The sequence below is a fragment of the Nelumbo lutea genome, chromosome 5, assembly GCF_056320005.1.
Source record: "Nelumbo lutea isolate HS-2025 chromosome 5, American lotus-T2T, whole genome shotgun sequence".
Lineage (NCBI taxonomy): Eukaryota > Viridiplantae > Streptophyta > Magnoliopsida > Proteales > Nelumbonaceae > Nelumbo > Nelumbo lutea.
The window spans coordinates 22,373,496-22,393,441 of NC_142688.1; the positions used below are offsets into that span (position 1 = coordinate 22,373,496).

Sequence of the window (19,946 nt, forward strand, 5' to 3'; positions counted from 1 at the left end):
CCTCCCCAGACGTGGGCTGCCCTTTTAACAAAATTATATTGGACCCATTCTTTACCACTTGGCCTCTACCTACAGCAAGAGCACGGACAGCCGCTTTTTTACAACCCCCCATATCAATTATTAGCATAAACCAAAGGGTGTAAAAGCAACTCTCCAGAAAACCTCATCCGTCAGTAATCAACATGCATACCAAGCAATGTGCTAATACAATCAATTTCGATCAATGGAGAAGCAAGAGACACCGAATTTTCCGGGTTCGATTAATTATACAACTATGTATACAGATCTAACAAGGCTTTCAACATAGTGAAATAGCTAAAAACCGGAAAGGTTAGACTCTAAATTAGTAGTGCAAACAGACAAAAAAGTTGGTCATCAGCTAGAACCAGAGTCGAGCTTCCCATTAGAGTTAAGAAAGTTTCCATTCTTCTGGCTGGAAACGGAGTCATTTTCCCTTGAAGTTTCTTCCCCATGGTCATTTCCATCACCATTAGTGGATTGAAGAACTGTGCTGGCATTATTATCTTCAATGTTAGCAATGGCTTCTGGCCCATACAACCGAGTCAGCTCTTCCTGTTCAGCAAATAAGTCCTGTAAGACAACTTCAACAACAATAGCAGCAGCAGTAACAACAACAACAATAATAACAATAATCCAAGTAATATTTATCAATCGGACCAGCCAAGAGTAAAGAATCGATAACCCATATTAATACTAACATCAGATGCTACAAAGGAACTAGCCACTCCCCTAGTAAATTTTCACCTTATGACAACACATTCATAGAAGCACTCAGCCACATCTTCATTAATCCGAGATAGGATTAGCTGAACACTTTAGCTGTTCAGCAGGCTGTGGAACCAATAATCTACACCAGTCATAGAATACATGGGGCCCACAACCATTCAACCTCTCAGTGTCGACCCCATGTATTTTATCACTGGCATAGAGTGATGTCATTTGTTCCACACCCTGTAGAACAGCTAAAGCATTCAGCTAATCTGAATTCCATTAACCTCTGAGTTGGCAGCACTTAACCTCTGAGTGGTGTCATTTACCCAGCTCCTTAACCTCTGAGTTGGCAGCACTTCAGGCCCAAGGATCAAAACAGCTGAAATGAAGCTTTCTCAACATGTCAGAGGGTGAATACAACAAAATATCCTTCTCCTTCCCAACATGAAAAAGTTTTCACCTGACCATCTTCTAAACTGTTAAGGGCGAAGGGTTGTGTCAAGCTAGCAGCCAGGATATAACTTCTTACCTAGACTTCCATGTTAAGCTCGTGCTAGGGCACACAATGGCTAAGGCCCTTGATAGAGTGGTGTACGTACATAGTGACTTTAATAAGAGACTGCCCGCCAAGCAGTGACATCACTAGCACCACGTCGGTTAAGGTGCAAAAGGTGGTAGTACATGTGGGTTATGAGGATCTTCGGGTGAAAGGAAAGTCAACCCTCGAGAGATCCCATAAGAACACATGGCAAAACCCTAGCAATGCTCCTTAATTACCAACATTAAATCCAATATTCCCTTTCCTAGTAGAAAACAAACACTTTTGGCTCCTTTTCAGGATCTCGGGATCCTTCCCTATAAATAGGGGTCCCCCTCACAACGAGATTCATTCATTGATCAACCCTATCATTAGATTTCCTACCCAGCCGTCTCTTCATTCCCTACCTCCTAGCCTTTCGGTTGGTTCCCTGATCCCGGTCTTCCTCTGTCCTTCAAGGAGACCATCTCCACCTAGCCTGACCACCATTCTACTTACAAGTGGAATTGTGAAGCAGGATTCATGTAGCTGGCACATATAGTAGGGACAAAGCTTTGCTGAATTGAGTTGAGCCAAGGAGGTCAACTTCAGCACTTGAGAATGAAAACCACTACAAGAGGAGAAATATCAAGCATCTAAATACCCATCTTTTTTTTTATCAATAACAGAAACTTGTATTAATTAAAGGGATATAGAAAAGATACAACAAGGGGGGTAAAATCTCTTACCCCACCCTAAAAACATCACATTACAATACAGCCCAAAAGAAACTAGTTCTTCCCACCCCTTGTTTAGCTAGATAATCCGCAAAAAGAATTGGCGCTCCTCTTGGACCACTGAAACTGAATTTGCATGTCTTGAATGAGCGGGTAAATTTTCTTTTTTTCATTCAAGAACTTCCATAAACTAGCCTCTTCCTTCTACAGCCAGTTAATAGCTAGTTTAGAATCCTCCTCCACCAGCAGCTTCCTAATATTCAGCTGTTTGGCTCTTTTAACTCCTCCTAATACTGCTGAAATTTCAGCTCTCAGAGAATCCCCCCAACCTATAGGCCTTGAAAACATAGCCATAATTCGACCTTCTTCATCCCTGAACACTCCTCCAATACCTGAAGGGCCTAGGTTCCCTTCGCTGCTGCCATCAAAATTCAATTTAGTGAACCCCATTGTTGGAGACCAAGTTGGAACAGGAGCATTAAACAACCGAGCAGACCAGGCAACTTCTTTCCAATTTCTAATGATATCTCCTGTTGAGAAACATTCAAAAAGCTCCATAGACTTGACCCAATGAACCACCCTAATGTAAATTAAATCAATGATGGCTTCTTTGTTCCTTTCTTTTTCCTGGAAAGTTCGTCGATTTCTTTCCTCCCACACTGACCAACATACAGCTGCTCTTACACATCTCCACAAGATCTTACCTCTCTTTTTTAAACCCCTCACTGGAACAAAGTTAAACAAGCTTAGTACAATTGGGGGAGTGGGCCACCTGCAACCAAAAAAAGAGAAAAACCAACACCAGATTTCTGAAACAAAAGGACAAGAAACAAATAAGTGATAACAGATCTCACCATTCCTCTTACATAAGATACACCAATGCGGGGATAAACACCATCTTGGCCTTTTCTTTTGAAGTCACAAGTGTTACACTTTCCTAGGATAGCTTCCCAGCATAAAGCACCTACTACTCTGGGAGGAGTTGGTCTACCCCAAACTTCTGGAGCCGGGAAAGGAGGATCAAGGGCCGAATGGGAATGGGTTAATTCCTTGAAGAAAGAAGAGCATGAAAAAATACCCGAAGGATTAGGAGCCCAAATCCTACTGTCCAATCTAGAGAAGTCAACAACTACCTCCTCCAAAATCTTAATCAAATTAGATATGGAATCCAATTTAGAGTCTCTAAGAGGCCTCTGGAAGCCCAAGTTCCAAACAGGGCCAGAAGTAGAATAGGTTAGGAAAGTAGCAACAAACTCATTTTTAAACTTTGAGAGAGAAAACAAAGAAGGAAATTGCTCTTTCAAAAGTGAGTTATCCACCCAGATGTATTCCCAAAATCTTACAGAATTACCAGAGCAAAGGCATACCTGATAGAAGGAAGGAAGGATGGAAAAATAGTATGAATAGACTTCCAGGGGGAAGCTCTTGTAGCCCTAGATGAAACACCTGTGTGACAGTTGTCTGCCTCTTGCCCATGAATACTTAGGACTATTTTAGCCTACAGATTACCATTTTCCTTTGATAGTCTCCATAACCATTTCCCCAACAAGGCTTCATTCTTCTTCTACAAGTTACCCAAGCCAAGGCCACCATCCCTTTTAGCTCTATTTACCAAATCCCACCTAACTCTGTGATCCCTTTTCTCCTCCCCAGGTTCCCATAGGAAATCTCTCATGAATTTCAAAAGGGATCATAGATACCCATTTTTTTTACAACCACATTTCCCTCCACGACTGCATCAATCTAGACCTCATCCGTAGCATCTTCCAGGTGTGCAACATTGCATCAGCTACACAAAATCCCCCTCTTATAAGGGTTTAAAAAAATTACGAGCACTATCTCTCCTAATCCCTATCTTGTGTGCATGGGTGCGGGTGGGGAGAAGTTGAAGTATAGTCTATAGTATGCACAAATATTCTCAAACTAGATAAAAACTATCAACAACTGACAACCAAGTCAACCAAGAACCCTCTAAAGTCTGTCAAAAGGTCTGCTCCACCTGATAGAACTGAACTGACTGAACTGATTATGTTGGTTCTGGTTCTGTTGTTTGTTTCATGATTAGTAACTGAATCTGATTAGTAATTGGTTTGGTTCTAGGTCTATTTTACAAAACTGATTAATAATCAGTTCAGGACTGATCCACTCTACCTCGAACCAGACCCAACCCATTGAAAGCTCTAAAATTCACATGCACTCTCCCCTCCCTCTCAATGGTGGGTGAAAAAAAAAATGGATGTAAGGCCACATTAATACACATATGCATATGCACATACACAAATTCATGTATAGAAGTATCTAGGTATATGCATATGCACATATACAAATTCATATATAGAAGTATCTAGGCATAAATATACACAATTTTGCACTTTGGTTCTTGATAAATTTACTTGAAGAACATTTATAGTGAGCCACACAAGATAAACTGCATAACATGTGTCTTTATCTATATAAGTAAATAAAGCTAGACATGTCCGAATGTATCCAGCATTGTTTTCAGCATTCATTGACATGTCTCATCTGACAATTGCTTGACAGCTGTAATATACGGGAAGAAGTCCCATATATCACCAACCACTCAATATATGAAATAAAATATATAAACGTGTGGATAAATTTAAAACTTGTCAAGGCAACATGTCCAAGTCTTCATATCAAGTTAGTGGAGACACGTGTATGCCTCCTAGTTGCAAAGATTCTACTTAAAAGCTCGCTAAGCCCAAATTAAATTAACCCAATAGTGATTACCTTTAAATTTGAACCTGTTTAAACATGCTAATTCAAATTTAAACTGTACTAAACCTAATTACAAGAAAATTAATTCATACAATCTAGACAGAACTAGAAACATACTACTATTAACTACTATTAGTTTTTGTTATTATCATTTTTACTATTTAGGCTAGTATTACTTTTTCTGTTCAGTTGTTATGTTTTCCTTTTTTGAGGCTTCAGGAAAAAAAAATCCACTCCCTGAAAGGGTTACACCAATTGCTTGGGCCCCACCCCCTACCCCAAACACACAACTGAAAAAAAAAAAAAAAAAAAAAAAACTATCCCCAAAGACAGGGTCACAGGGGAAGAATTTATAAAGCTCTTAGTCTTATGGGTTAGCTCCTCGTTCATTAGCATTAGAAGCATATCAATCCACCCTGTCTATTCTGTAATTGTTGTTATCCTTTTTAGATTAAGATACTACTACTTATTGAGCCCCTAATAATTTGGGCAATGCATACTCTTTAGTAGTTAATATCTGTAAATCTGTAAGCAAAATGATAAAACGGAGGACACAATGTTAAGAAATCCAGGGGGAAAATGAAAAGAAAATATAAGTATTGTAGTGAACCATTAGTGACTGATTTTCTGATGTGAGCTTTGCGCATTCCTCAGAAAGCTTCTGCAACTCAGTCTTGAGTGTGTGATTCTCTGTAGTCAATGTCTCTACCTTTGATTGCAGCTCTTCACATTCTGCCTGGTAACCACAGGCGAAGGAAAGGAATCAGGTGTACATATAAGCTTCTGCAGGAATAATAAAGCTTCAAGAATTCTAAAGAACAACTACTACCAATATTATCAATAAATATAAAACATTATTTTTTATAAATGGATTTTCTCAAGCAACAGAGGAAACTTGGAAAACACAACAAGAAGATCCAAACAAAACATGCCTCAGCTTTAAAGATAACACTTTTGCAGTTTGTTCCAAAAATATGTCCAGGTAAGAATTGATATTGCCTCTTTTCTTATTGGTGATTGGTATTTCTTCTTCCTCTAGTAAAGGCAGACAGTGACTTCTGTCCCCAGTCAACCTCCTTCAATCTAATAAAGCCTCCGGTTTTATTGACTGTTGGGGTTTACAATTTATTATCATCAGAAATAAGACAAACCTTATATATTCCATCATTTCAAATGATCTCCTGAAGACGGTATTCTTCTCTTCATCTACTTAATCTTCAACTTGATTATCTTGAACCCAACTTGAAGTGATAAATGCAGGAGTAGACACTAGATCATTCAATCTAATAAAGCCTCCGGTTTTATTGATTGTTGGGGTTTACAATTTATTATCATCAGAAATAATACAAATCTTATATATTCCATCATTTCAAATTATCCCCTGAAGATGATATTCTTCTCTTCATCTACTTAATAATCTTCAACTCGACTAGCTTGAACCCAACTTAAAATGATAAATGCAGGAGTAGACACTAGACAAGCAGAAAAGCAGTAGGAACAAGTGCTTTGGTGCAAGTTGGAAATCAATTTTTCATCCCCCCCCCCCAACTTGTGTTATGTGCCTAGATGGAGAACCAACTAGTTATCTTCTTTTCTTTTGCATTGCACTACCCAAGGAAGCTCTAGGCTTTCTTTCTTAAGCTTGGTCGGGTTGGAGTGGGTTGCTCCTGCTAATTTTGCAAATAGTTAAAGAAATGGAGAGGAAATAGTGTGGGATCTAGAGGGAGGACTGCTTGGGAAGGGAGGAATAGATGTACCTTTGACAACAAAAAGAGCTTTTTTTTAAGATTTGCAGGGTCATGAACTTACCCAAGTTATGGGTTTCTGCAAAGAGCTTGAGGTGGGGGAGTTCTCAAGATGACCTTAGGAGAGCCTTGCTAGCATTATCCTTGGATGATCTCATGGAGGTCCCATTTTAAGGTCTCTTCTAGTCTCCCTTGATCTCATGCTGTCCACGATGAGGTGAGACACCAGTTTAATGGGAGCTCAGGGTGCAAACTGTACTGGTGGTGTTTTCACTAGCACAGGAAGCAACATCGTGTAGGTGTTTGGTGGAACAATTGGAGACTCCAGCTCTTCTAAGGGTGAGGTTGCCATTTTACTTATGGGTGCAAGGATTGCCAAGCAGTGCTGCTTCCACTCACTCTCCATTGAAGGTGATTATTCAAAGGCAATCAGGTGGTATTGTAGTTCAGTTGTTGGAGATGGCTTGCTAAAGTAGGCATCTAAGGACTTCTTCATATAGTAACAGATTCTAAATGCCTCCTCAGATGGGGCCCCAAATGCTATAGGCAACAATAATATCATATGAAATAATTGTACAAGTATAATCAGAAATGGGTCATTACCCAAGGTTGGTGAGTTACATCAGTTGGTTCTGGCTATCCTTTGGCATATTTTTCACAAAGTGGCTGTTCTTAAACTCAAATATGCATTCTCATGCTTGTCAGCAGTTTTACCATTGCACTAAGTAATGGCCCCTCGGAGTATAATTAAAAATACGAGAAGTTCTTTGTAAATGCAATTCCCCAAATGCCATATAACTTGCAAAGAAAACTCAATAGCTGAGAAAGAATCTCAATGGAAGAAAATTATATTATGTACAACTGTTTGTATTGGAGATTACTTAACAAAGTAAAGTAAAGAAATAGTAAAAAAGCACCACCCCTTAATTTTCCCCTGCCCAAGAAACAGAGCTAATGCAAATGCAAGCCACATTATCACTTCCAAGGGGAAGAAGTATTGTTGTAAGATGCAGTTGGTTGTTGGACTGGTTTCTTGGTCATGATCTATTATTTAAGGATTTAGTTCTAAGGCTGGTAATTTGGATTGTCAATAACCCAAGTTAAAGGAGTCAAGCTTGTTATTAACCACGGAGTTGGGGAATTTGCCTTAAAAGAGCTTTTGGTTTTATGTGTTTTTCATGCATATATATGTATTGAAATCATTCTTAAAATATAAAAAGGGTTTAGCCTGGTGAAAGTAATGAATATAAGACATCAATTCAAATCTCACTAGTCTCTCTTAGACCAAAATATTTCCTACAACGGTCTCCTTGCCTTCTGGTAGATCCACAATGTCCCATGTCTGATTCTTAATCAAAGTTGTCATCTCTTCTTGCATAGTTGTCTTCCACTCAGGTTTGGAGAGAGCCTCACTAACATCCTTAGGTATAGACACTGAGTCAAGGGAGGAAAGAAAAACACGGTAGGAAGGAGAAAGTCCATTGTAGGATAAATACTGTGAAATACAATGAGCAATACACTTTCCCTTCCCTTTTCTGAGAGCAATAAGAAGATCGAGGTTATCTGTAATAGAGTTAGTAGAATCAATGGGAACTGAAACAGTAGCGGGACCAAGAGGAATACCTGAATCCATGTCAGCCGAATCTGGAGTCTCCAAGGAATCGACAGGAAGTGATGTGGGTTCTGTTGTAGTGGAATCAACCTCCTTGTGAAGTCTCTATTGTAAGTAATGCTGAGAAGCATGATGCAAAGGAGGTGGTAAGGTAGGTGACGCAGGATGGTCAAGCACAGGAGTAAACACAGGGACTGGAACTGGGAGAGGAATAGACTGCTGACTCACTTCCCCAAAACACTCCCCCTGAGAAGGATTGTTTGAAAAGAAGTATGTGGATTCAAAAAAAGTGACATCCATGGTAACATACCGGCTCCCAGTGACTGGATCAAAGCAGCAGTACTCTTTCTGATTTTCTGCATATCCAAGGAAGACACACTTCTTTTCCTTGGGATCAAGCTTCGAGCGGTGAGGACCAAGGACATGTGCAAAGCATATACACCCAAACACCCTAAGAGGAATATGAAACATCTCCCCCTCAGGAAAAAGGAGACTGAATGGGGTGTTGAATCCAAGTATACGAGAGGGCACCCTGTTAATCAGATATACTACTATGAGAACTGCATCAACCCAAAACCGAACTAGAACTGTAGCTGTGCTCATCATGCTTCTTGCAATCTCAACAATGTGTTTGTTCTTCCTTTCTGCAACACCATTTTGCTATGGAGTGTAGGGACAACTGCTCTGATGGACAACACCATATTCTAGCATATATGAGGCAAGGTGCTTTTTTAAAATATTCCTTGGCATTATCTGATCTGAACACCTTTATTCTTGTTCCAAATTGTGTTAGCACCATCTGATGAAATTGCCTCACTAAGGACGGTACTTCATCGCAAGATCTGATCAGGTAAATCCAAGAGTATCGTGAGAAATCATCCACAAAAAAGAGAAAATATCGATAACCTCCCATAGAAGGAACATGGTAAGGTCCCCATACATCCGAATGAATAACATCAAAAGAAGAACACATTTTATTACTAGGTTTAAATGAATGTCTACAATACTTTCCAAGTTGACAACCTTCACACTCCAGACTTGACAAACTAATAGACTCAAAAAGTTTTGGAAACAAAAGACTCAAAGAAGAAAAAGGTAAATGGCCCAAATGATTATGCCAAAGCATAATTTGACCCACAGACCCTAACTCACTATCCCTGCTAACATGATGACTCTAATGAGGAGGAAGAACATCCAGGAGGTAGATCCCATTCACTTCACGACCACTCTTAATTGTCCTCTTTAAATCCAGATCCTACAAAATACAATGACCAGGAGAAAAAAATATTGAGCAGTTCAGGTTCTTAATCAAACTACAAACAGATAACAAATTAGTGCTCAATCTAGGAACATGAAGGACCGAGGGTAGAGAAATAGAATCACTAATCTTGACAGATCCCTTCCCAGCAATAGGAACATGGGATCCATCAATTGTGGAGACCCAATCTCTTCCAAAACAAAGCTGGTAAGAAGAAAAAATAGTAGAGCTATGGGTCATGTGCTTTGAGGCTCCAGAATCTATAATCCAAGAAGGTCCCTCCTTACCTGAAGTAGAAACATAATTTGTAGTGACGTGTGAACTACCTGTGAGAGCAAAGGCAGTAGAGTAGACTCCACCAGTGCCACCTGTACCTTGTTGTCCGCTTGCTACTGAACTGGAACTGGCTGTATCCCGCTGGTTCAAAAGTTGCCCATACCTCTCAAGTTCGGCCCTTACCGCAGCAGCTGTAGTAAGAGGGGTCGGAATGTCACCAGTAACTGTCATGTGTGCATTTCCCTTCTTATTTTTCAGTCTAGTCGGCACAAGATGTGGGTGAAGCTTCCAGCAAGTATCTCTTGTGTGTTTAGACTTCTTACAGTAGTCACAGATCAAATCTGTTTTATCTTCCTTCTTGATTTCACTGCCACCCTGATCTCCACTTTGTTTAGGTTTCACAGTACTCACCATGGCAGACTGATCAGAAACAGGATTTTTCATCATCACATCTCTCCTTCTCTCCTCCCCTGACACAAAGGCATATGTCTGGGAGAGGGTAACACTGTCCCTGGAAAGAAGATGTTGTCTTGCAATATCATACTCAGGATTAAGGCCAGCAAGAAATTCAAACACCCTATACTTCTCTAGATGTTTCTGATAGGTAGCTGCATCCTTAGTGGTTTCCCAAGCAAATGTCTCTAAATGGTCAATCTCCTGCCACAGGGTTTTAAGGGCTGGAAAATAAGTTGAAACAGGTCTATCTCCCTGCCTTGTAGAAATAATCTGATTTCTCAACTGATAAGCCCTAGCAACATTCTCCCTCTGTGAATAGGTTTCTGCAACCCCATCCCATATTTCCTTAGTTGTATTTGCCCATAAAAAAAATTTACTTATATGAGGCAACATGGAATTACACAACCAAGTCATCACCATATAATTCTCCTATACCCACTGGGAGTTGCTAGTTTCAGGTTTCACTTCCTCACCAGTGATATACCCTAATTTCCCACGAACATCAATGGCCATCTTTGCAGATTGTGACCATTCTAAGTAATTTGCACCATCCAACCTAATTGTAGTAATGGTCTCAGTCCCGAAAAGGTCTCCAACACCTCCTCCCACTGGTTTCATTTCACTCACGAGCTTATTTTCAACTCCGTAACCCTCCATGCTTCTCAAAAAATGTAAAGAAAATAACTGAAATATGTAACAAGATCAAACGAAACACTTCTGGAACCAAAAACACATTTCTGGTGTCCTAGACTGTCTTTCCACAAAAGATTCCTTTTCTGTGAGACGGGTGAAGAGAGAGAAGAGGCAGCCGCTCTCTCTAAAAGCCTCAAAATCAGGCAAGACTTGAACCTCCCTTTATAGAAAACTCCAAGGAACCCTAAAAAATTAGGGCACCACTTCCTAGGTCAAAATTGAAGAGTCCAACAAAAACATGACCCTTCCCCTTTCTCCAGTTTTTCCTGATTTTGATGAGAAACCCTAGACCAGCTACAGGGCACACAGATCCACCAAAAAATCCAAAAACTGGGCTTACCTGAGAACTTCGATCAGCCTCTTAAATCACCACGCAGTCGGCCGATGGGCTGCATGAGGAAACAACTCAAGGAACCTTCAGCCGGATCTGATACCAAGTAGAAATCGCTGATTATAGATTTAGTTGAATTTCTTGTGAAAGGAAAAGGGGAGGAAGATAAAGATTTCAGTAGTAGAGAAGAAAAGAGAGGGAGAAAAGAGTAGGAAGTCTACCAGGATTCTTGAATTAACCCTAGCTGCGAACCCCTCATTATATTTATACTTAACTTAAAGGATGAGATATTACAAGGATGCCCTTAGTAGGGCGGCTACTAATGTAGTTGAACAGTCACAACTTAAAAACATAAACTAATGGGCCTAAAGCCCAACAACTTCCTAACTAAATAGCTTAAAATAAGAATAAAAAAACGACTAGGCCCAACTCAACAAAAACATGTGGAATACCTGCTTGCGTAATCTCGACCTCCTGGCTGACTCCCGATTAGACTGCTTCCTCCTCTGTCTTTTTAGTTCACGTTCATCCTATCAGGACAACAGTTACATGTCATTACAAATATTTAAGAAGAAAAAGAAACAAAAGTCACAAATTATTAAATATATAAAATAATACCAATAAAAAAAGTATTAAAGAAGCAAAAGGAACATGCTTTACATGTTATAAGAAAATAAAAAAGATTAAGATGTACCATAAAATCCTGACTACTAAAGGAGAAATTAACTCATTCATTGTCATACTAGAAACATGAAACAAAAATGGCAGTTAAAAAAGAGTTGTACGCGATGTGGTGAGGCTGAGCGTGGTGGTCTCCTTGAAGGACGAAGAAAGGCTGTGAGTCTTGGGTAACAAGAGTAGGCAATGATCCTATATCGACAGATTCGTGTGTTTATTTTGATGGATATAAGGGGAGATCAAAACGCCCTAAAAGGAAGGAGCCAAAAGGGGTTTGACTCCTATTTGGAAAGGGGTTCACCACATGACTCATGAGATCTTTCTAGGACAAAGTTTCCTTTTATTTGAGGATTCTCATGGTACACATGTGCTACTTCCCTTTGCGGGTCTCCTATATTGGCATGGCGCAGGCGACGTCAGGACTGGTCTGACATGTCCTGCTTAGCCTGCTAGATGTTCTGCCACGAGTGACCTTGGTTGATGGTGTTTTCATTCATCGCAGCTCATTGTGGGTGTTTGATGGGTTTTGGGTTCATCGCAAGTTCCGTGGCGAGTTATGAGCTTCGTCGCAGATCCATGTCGTCCTACGAGTTGCCATGGGTGTTTCAATGGCTCTGGTTTAGTATCTTCATGTCAATCGCAGTTATGGTGAACAACATGTGCTTACAGAAGTATCTAACTTTCTATGTTCCAGTGTCTGAAACTCCTGGGTTCAGATTATTCAATTTTTACCCATTTATTGGATCTCATGTACCATAAAAGTACACAAAGCACAGTGTTACTGTTCCTTCTAAATATAAAGCTCTATTGCATGCAAAATTTATAGTCCAAGAAAATCTCCCTATGGTAGAAATTTCAAAATTATTACATGAAATTCATGAATCCTATCCTTATCCATCAGGATTTGCTGCACTCGTGGTGCATTTCCATTCAGTCTGTGATAGGTGTCCCATTAATAAATGCATATGAGACCACACATGTAATGGGACACCTGTCACAGACTGAATAGAATTCCACCAGAAGTGCAGCACAAAAAAGTGTAGCACATCCAAGCCCATATCAGGTTCTCAAAATCCTACCATGCCAGAACATGGTATAGATGTGTCATGTTCTTTGTTAAATAATTCAACAATTTAAACAAAGAGGTTTATCCAACGCTTGCAATCCAACTGTATCTGAGCAACATAGCACAGAAGTGTCCTGACCTTGTGTTAAGTGGGGAGGGGGAAGGAACTTTAAAACTTTATAGAACAAAACTTCTCAAGAGGATGAGTTGCTAAGAAATAATACTACAATAACATACAGTTAGTTATCTGCAGCAAGAGTTCTCTTCAATGCTCCTTTGAAAAGGGGTTTTATGTGGATGTATAGGTTCTCATTGTATAGATGTTTTGAGTAATCATTTTGTAAACTCACTTGAAAGTCTATAATAGCGACTCAATACTTCGGAAAAATAAATAAGGGGGGGGGGAGGAAGAGGAAGAAATATCGAGGACATGATAGAGCAAGCAATCTGGCAAAAAACTACAACAGTGCTTACTTGAATCCAAAGGTGATCAGGCATAACCCCTTCACGTGCAACAGGTGCTGGTGAGACACCAGATGCGTTTGATCTTGCCTTCAAGGGTACAGATCCAGCAGGGGTTGCATTCCATAGGTCCATCCCTATATTTAAATTGGTAGCAGGCATAGTTACTGTAGACCTTCCAGGCACTGAAACTGGAAGTTTTGCAAGTGGTTGCCCTTTTGTACTGAAAGATGTTTCAACAGTTGCACTACCGTTGTTCTGCACACTTGCTCCTGATGGAATTCTTTGAGTTATAAAGATAATACAACTAATTTAATAAGAACGCAAGTACTTCAAATAAGAAGGTACCATCTGCAAGCATCTGGTCAAAGCTCCTCTTCTTAGTATCAGAATCATCCTGGAGAGAAAAGAATTGTGTTTGACACAAATGATGAAAAGAGTAGAAAATGGACAATAGCTCCTTGAATGGATAAATTAGTATCTCAATAGCCAAAGTTGAGGTCATGTAAGAAAAGTTTTCAGAGTTTCCAAGTCAAAGATCAACTTTAATTTTTCAGAAAATCAGACATATAAGACATGTATTCAGCCTGTCCAGAACTAATTAGCTTAGGCAATCTTTCCTCTCCAGCAATTTCTTTAATATTTGAATCAAGTATACAGTCACATAAAAATAGAAAAGAAAGGCAAATACATACTTGTTGGTTATCATTCTCATCACTTGCATCTGATGAACCCTCACCTCCACTTTCACCACTGTATAGAAACAGTTTTTACAAACATATTGTCAAAATGTCACTATAAGAACCAAATGATTTATAGAAAGTTATAAACCACAAAAGCTTTATGGAAAACATATGCAAAATAAAATGGTTAATAGAGGTTATTGGGTGCACCAAAACTCTGTCATGGGATAATTGGAAATTAGCAAATATTCTTAGACAAATTCACATATTAAAATCAAGGAGGAATGTCCTGTTCTCTTGGATGCCTAGGTAAGGCAACATCTTCACCAAAGAAATCTTGGTATTCCTTATCAAATCAATCCCTTTATTTCAGGGCAGGTTGCAGCACAATACTCCCAACTATTTCTTTATCCATTATTAAAATTTCTACTTTGGTATTGATTAGGAAAAAAGCAAGGCTTTTGCTATGGAACAAACCTCTGTGAGGCACCATCATTTCCAGATCCTGGAGCTGCCTTTCCACTTTCTTTTCCTGAACTCCCTTTGGATTTCTTAGTTGAAACCCTCTCCTTTCCTTCAGAGGCTTTTCCTTCTGCTTCTGTAGTTGTCACTGCTGCACCCTGAGCCTATATACAAAAATAAAGCATGGTTATAAATGCACAGGCAGTGAAATGTTTTTGTTGGCATTGCAAAATATGACATGTTTTTGTTAGCATGCAAAATATGCAAAGATATAAAAAAGATTGTGCTCACTGCAGCCATGTTAGGATGAGCATATACTCCATGAGGATATACGGCAGGATATGGAAGTGGAGTCCCATAGGGTGGTATTAAATGCTGAAAGCCATCAAGAAAAATAAAATAAGTGTTCATCATTTGGCATAGCGAAAGGGTCATAAAATAATAAAAGCTATAAAAGCTTAGAATTTTAGAGATAATCACCTGACTTCCCCAGAGATAAGGATGTGGAGCTGGAGAAGCAACAGTTGAGGTGAAAAATGTAGGAGGTGGAGTGGCTCCAGCACCATAGTACGCCTATTTAAAAGAGCTGAACCATAAGCTACTAAGATAATTCAACCAGATACTCGATGAAAATCCATGAAGATGCATAAACAAGAAAGTAAGTCCAAATAATTTTATCACGGACCTGCAAAGAAGTTGACCAATCAGGATACGAAGGTGTTGTTGGTGTCTCCTGTAAATTAGAAGCACAGTGAAAAAGTGGTATATATCTATGGATATATATTCGGACGTAAAATCTATTGAAAGGAGAAAAAGTAACTTTCAATAATAATAATTATTATATGGGGATGGCTTCACTAGACGTATCATTGTTGATTTCATGTGAACAACCCATAAACCAACCACATGGTAAAGCTGGCTGGGGCACCTCAAGGACTTCTCGTTTTCCTCTGTTCATGGAACCAATTTCAGCTTAAATCTCTACTCTCTAGCTATGCCGCTGAAATAAGCCCTCATGTGGGGATTTTTTAAATAAAATATCAAATATTGGATGGCCTATGAGGTAGGCTGATATGGACTGAGCGAGTAAAAAGTGTTGATCCAGAGATTCCCCGGATCACTAAATGACAGTTCAGATTAGCCACAGGATTCCCCTACATTTCATGATTAGGAAGCCTTTTACCAATTTATGTACATATTTCATAACAAGAACAACAATAATAACAATTATAGTAATTGGTATAGAGAGAAAGAGAGAGAACCTGAGTTGAAGCAGTTGGTTTGAAAGGCTTGGCAGGCGTGCTGTCTTCCCCGGATCCCATTCAGTCCCGTAGGCCGTAGCACATATATTTGGAGTCAACAGGATTATAAAATATTATACAAGATCCCTTATACTATCAGCAATTACGTAAAGCATCTGAGATGATCATATCAGTTGAGGAACTATCAGACGGTGGGTGTTTTCAGTAAAGAAGAAATTATTCATATGCTGTTCATGAACAATTGTACTGTTGTGTTTATTTTACTATTCAGAGTTCAGACCAGAAAACATTTTTTAAGGCAATGATCTTCTTTGTTCCCCAGTAAAGTGGAAATATCATCTTAAGAAATAACAACATGAAGTTTTTGCACTGTGCCTGGTAAGATTACAGGGAAAATGCTATAAGAAACATCCCAAGCATAATGGTTGTTTAAGATGCAGTACATGATTTCCTATTCACCACAACAATTCCAGAAATTATAGTTCCAATTCTCTTTGGACAATAGAGTTTGATGAGGGCAGATTTGGCCCTCCAGTGAAATTGTGACACGTGGCACCTCGTGACAACTAGGAAAACACCCAGCCAACAAACTTACGAAGTTGGTGACCCACCCGGGCACCAGTCTGGCCAGCCTGGCGCGACCTGCGCGCGGCACATGCGACCTGCGCGGCGCGTGCGTGGCCTGCGCGAACTGCGCACGGCCTGCGCGACCTGGCCAACCTGGACCAGCGTAGCGCATGATCTGGCCAAGGCGCCCACCGACGAACCTGGCCTAGACACTGACCCGCCGACTGACACAAGCGCCAGCTTGACGACCTGATCTAGACACTGACCCGCCGACTGACACAGGCGCCGACCTGACGACCTAGCCTAGACACTGACCCGCCGACTGGCGCAGGCACCCCTCTGACAACCCGGCCCAGGCGCCGACCTAGCCGCCTGATACAAGCGCCAGCCTGACGACCTCGAGGAGTTCACCACCGTACCCCAGTTCTGACAGGATGCGACAAGTCTTACCGTTTGGAGGCTTTTCACCCACCTAACCCGCGAGGACTCCGGTATATAAAGACCTCACCCCCCAAAGGGGAGGGGGATGAAAAAGAAAGGGAAGTAACCCTGCTCTCTAGCTCTCTCATATTATCTTCAAAGCTCTCTACAATAAGAGTGCTAACTTAAGCATCGGAGAGCCCCCACCGGGAAAATACCCCTGGGACCTCTGATTCAGTTCTCGCAGGTCCTTCAGCTCCCGCCGCCTACAAGGAGGAGGAAAAGATGGAGTTCTTGGAGGTCCCTCAGCTCCCGCCGCCTACAAGGAGGAGGAAAAGATGGAGTTCTCGGAGGTCCCTCAGCTCCCGCCACCTACAAGGAGGAGGAAAAGATGGAGTTCTCGGAGGTCCCTTAGCTCCCGCCACCTACAAAGAGGAGGAAAAGATGGAGTTCTCGCAGGTCTCTCAGCTCCCGCCACCTACAAAGAGGAGGAAAAGATGAAGTTCTCGCAGGTCCCTCATCTCCCGCAGCCTACAAAGGAAAGAAGACCACCTCATGCTGAGGGCAGTCGGATTGCGCCGCACCAGGGAGCTCCAGCATTCTCTAAGGCATCGGCCGCCTAGTAGGGAGTTCGCCAGGTAGTTCGCCACCAGGGAGCTCGCCACCAGGGAGCTCGCCACCATGGAGTTCGCCACCAGGCAGTTCGCCACCAAGGCAGTTCGCCCCCAGGCAGTTCGCCACCAGGGAGTTCGCCACCAGGCAGTTCGCCCCCAAGCAGTTCGCCACCAGGGAGTTCGTCCCCAGGCAGTTCGCCACCAAGCAGTTCGCCACCAGGGAGTTCGCCACCAGGCAGTTCGTCCCCAGGCAGTTCGCCACCAAGGCAGTTCGCCCCCAGGCAGTTCGCCACCAAGGCAATTCGCCCCCAGGGAGTTCGCCACCAGGCAGTTCGCCCCCAGGCAGTTCGCCACCAAGCAGTTCGTCACCAAGCAGTTCTCCCCCAGGGAGAACGCCACCAAGTAGCTCGTCACTAAGGCAGGCCACCACCGAGTCAAATAACGAGGTACTTTGCCAAAAAATTTTACATCACAAAACATTGGTACGTGGCCGAAAACGGTTACATCAGAGTTGTAGGTTAGTGGTTTCTGATTTTGATAGGTCTAGCAATAGTTTTTGTTATAGTACTGCTCCTTGTATACTATGTTGCATATGTGGAAAATGAGCAAAACAACCTGGCACTTTTTTCTCTCTACCGGTTCAAGCAATAGCAATGAGTATAGCTACTTTTGACATGATTCAGTCTCATGAGCCTCTTGAGGGTCCAACAGCATACAGCTCCTGGTTCTTCATCATGACATAAGGAGGCTAGAGCCTTTGATCCAGAGTGAACAATGTTGCTAGAGATAGGGTTGAGATCAAATTGTATTGGGGCTCTGTTCATCCAAGATAGTTCTTTATTGCTCTAGATGCTTTCTTGTTAACGAAACTTCATCTTCTTAGATGAAAGAAAGAAAGAAAGGACCATGAACATGGGGATGGTACATCAAATGTCCAAATAATGAGGGGATTTGAGAGAGCAAATCCTGATAATAAATGGAGCATAGACATGTCTCAAAGGCAAGTTGAGCAGGAAGCTTTGAAACGACCGTTTCGTTTAGACATCGAGGATGGAAGATATCACCGACAAGCAAGAAATAGGAAACCAGCCACAAACCCACGTTGTTTTGGAAAGATTCTAAGCTGATACATCTTAAAAAGATCATTCCCAGTTGAAGGTTTCAATGATATGACCATCCCAATCCCATAAATACTTTCCAGATTTAAAAAGAAAAAGAAAAATCAAGCATTAAGTTTGTGGCCAAATTAATTACAAATGCACAGATTCGCTACAGGGTGCTTGGCTTGCCCACCACTGAACGAAAACCCAGTACTACAACGGAAAATTGGGCCCAGTTTCAAGGAAAAGAAAAATAAAATCGACCCGGGACTAATTAGAATCCAACGGGCAGCCAGGTTTCCTTCTCTAAATTTCAAATGCATTATTTGAAAGGAAAAGGAAAAAGTAAACAAACTTCCCTTCCTGAGAAAAAAAAGAAAAACTACAAAACTTAACACACAGTCTACTTATGGAAACCGAAGAAGAGTAATACGACCCATTCCTGTAAATCTTAAAAAAAAAAAAAGGCCACCATTAACAGCATCGCCTTCCCCTCAAAACAAAACGAAGCGAGAAGAAATTGCTAGAACCAAGTCTAAAAACAACATCCATCCTTCAGATCCAGATTCAGGAAACAAGAAAAAGAAACGAGATCATCAAACCATAAAACTACGCAAGGGGAATAATTAATTATTAATTAAGAAAAAAAAAAGAACGAATAGAGAGATAGAAGGAAAGACTGACCTGTCTTCATGGCGTAAACAGGGAGGAGATGAAGTGAGGTGGAAGTCCAGGTCGGACGGACAGACGAGACGAGGAGCGAGATAGAGATTAGAGAGTACAAGTGAAGTGACGAGCGGCCGTAAACGATTTCTACTTGACTTTGCGTTGATTTGAGAGACAACGGCTGCTGAATCAGAGCGGCAGCTGTCCAGTCCTAACGAAATTGGATCTGTAATTGTTCTGTACGGCTTAGAATAATACTATATTTATTTTCATTTTTCAACCCAACTAGGCAACAAATGGTCGAGAGTCCAACTCCAATTCCGAAATAAAACAAACCCAACTGCCAAGGCCCCAAGCCAACAGCCACAGAGACCCCCCTTCCCCGAGGCAATTCCCCCAATTTCAGACCCTCCGACCCCAGTCCGGCAGTCCCAGGTCAGTCCGAGTCCGAATTCTTCTCTTCTCTCCTCTAACAGGACTCCTTTCTTTTCTTTTCTTTTGTTTTTTGTAAGAAACAGGACTCCCTTTCAGGAATTCACATGAGCCCCCACAATATCCCACAGCACATCTCTGCTGTGTATTGGAAACATCTCCCGATGATAATATCGGGAGATATTCTCGATACACGGCGGAGATGTACTGTGGGACGTTGTAGGGCTCATTTGATCTCCCATTTCAGTCTTTCAGTCGAATCCTCTGTGAGCTAGGGTTTCTTATTTGACACGTGGCCGACAAAAGGTGTCCAGCTGTCAGGTTTCTCTGGATATGCAAGCATAAAAAAAGCGATTCTGCTTTTTGGATATTATTCAAAACTGACCGTGACTCACTGACTTGTTTACATTTCTGTTGATTTTTCAAAACCTGCCAGCC

The 19,946-nt window shown here is 41.2% G+C and overlaps 1 protein-coding gene across 1 annotated transcript; it reads right to left on the minus strand.

Moving 5' to 3' along the window:
- Window positions 1-237: 237 nt before the first annotated feature.
- Window positions 238-19,724, minus strand: GBF1 (G-box binding factor 1). Its single transcript, XM_088946520.1, has 12 exons — window positions 19,095-19,724; window positions 15,710-15,864; window positions 15,133-15,180; window positions 14,928-15,020; window positions 14,739-14,822; window positions 14,463-14,611; window positions 13,998-14,055; window positions 13,651-13,699; window positions 13,315-13,574; window positions 11,549-11,626; window positions 5,336-5,461; window positions 238-573 (listed from the first exon to the last, which is right to left on the minus strand). The coding sequence occupies exons 2-12, from the start codon at window positions 15,767-15,769 to the stop codon at window positions 376-378; spliced, it is 1,203 nt and encodes a 400-aa protein (XP_088802646.1). The 5' UTR covers window positions 15,770-15,864; window positions 19,095-19,724; the 3' UTR covers window positions 238-375.
- Window positions 19,725-19,946: the final 222 nt, after the last annotated feature.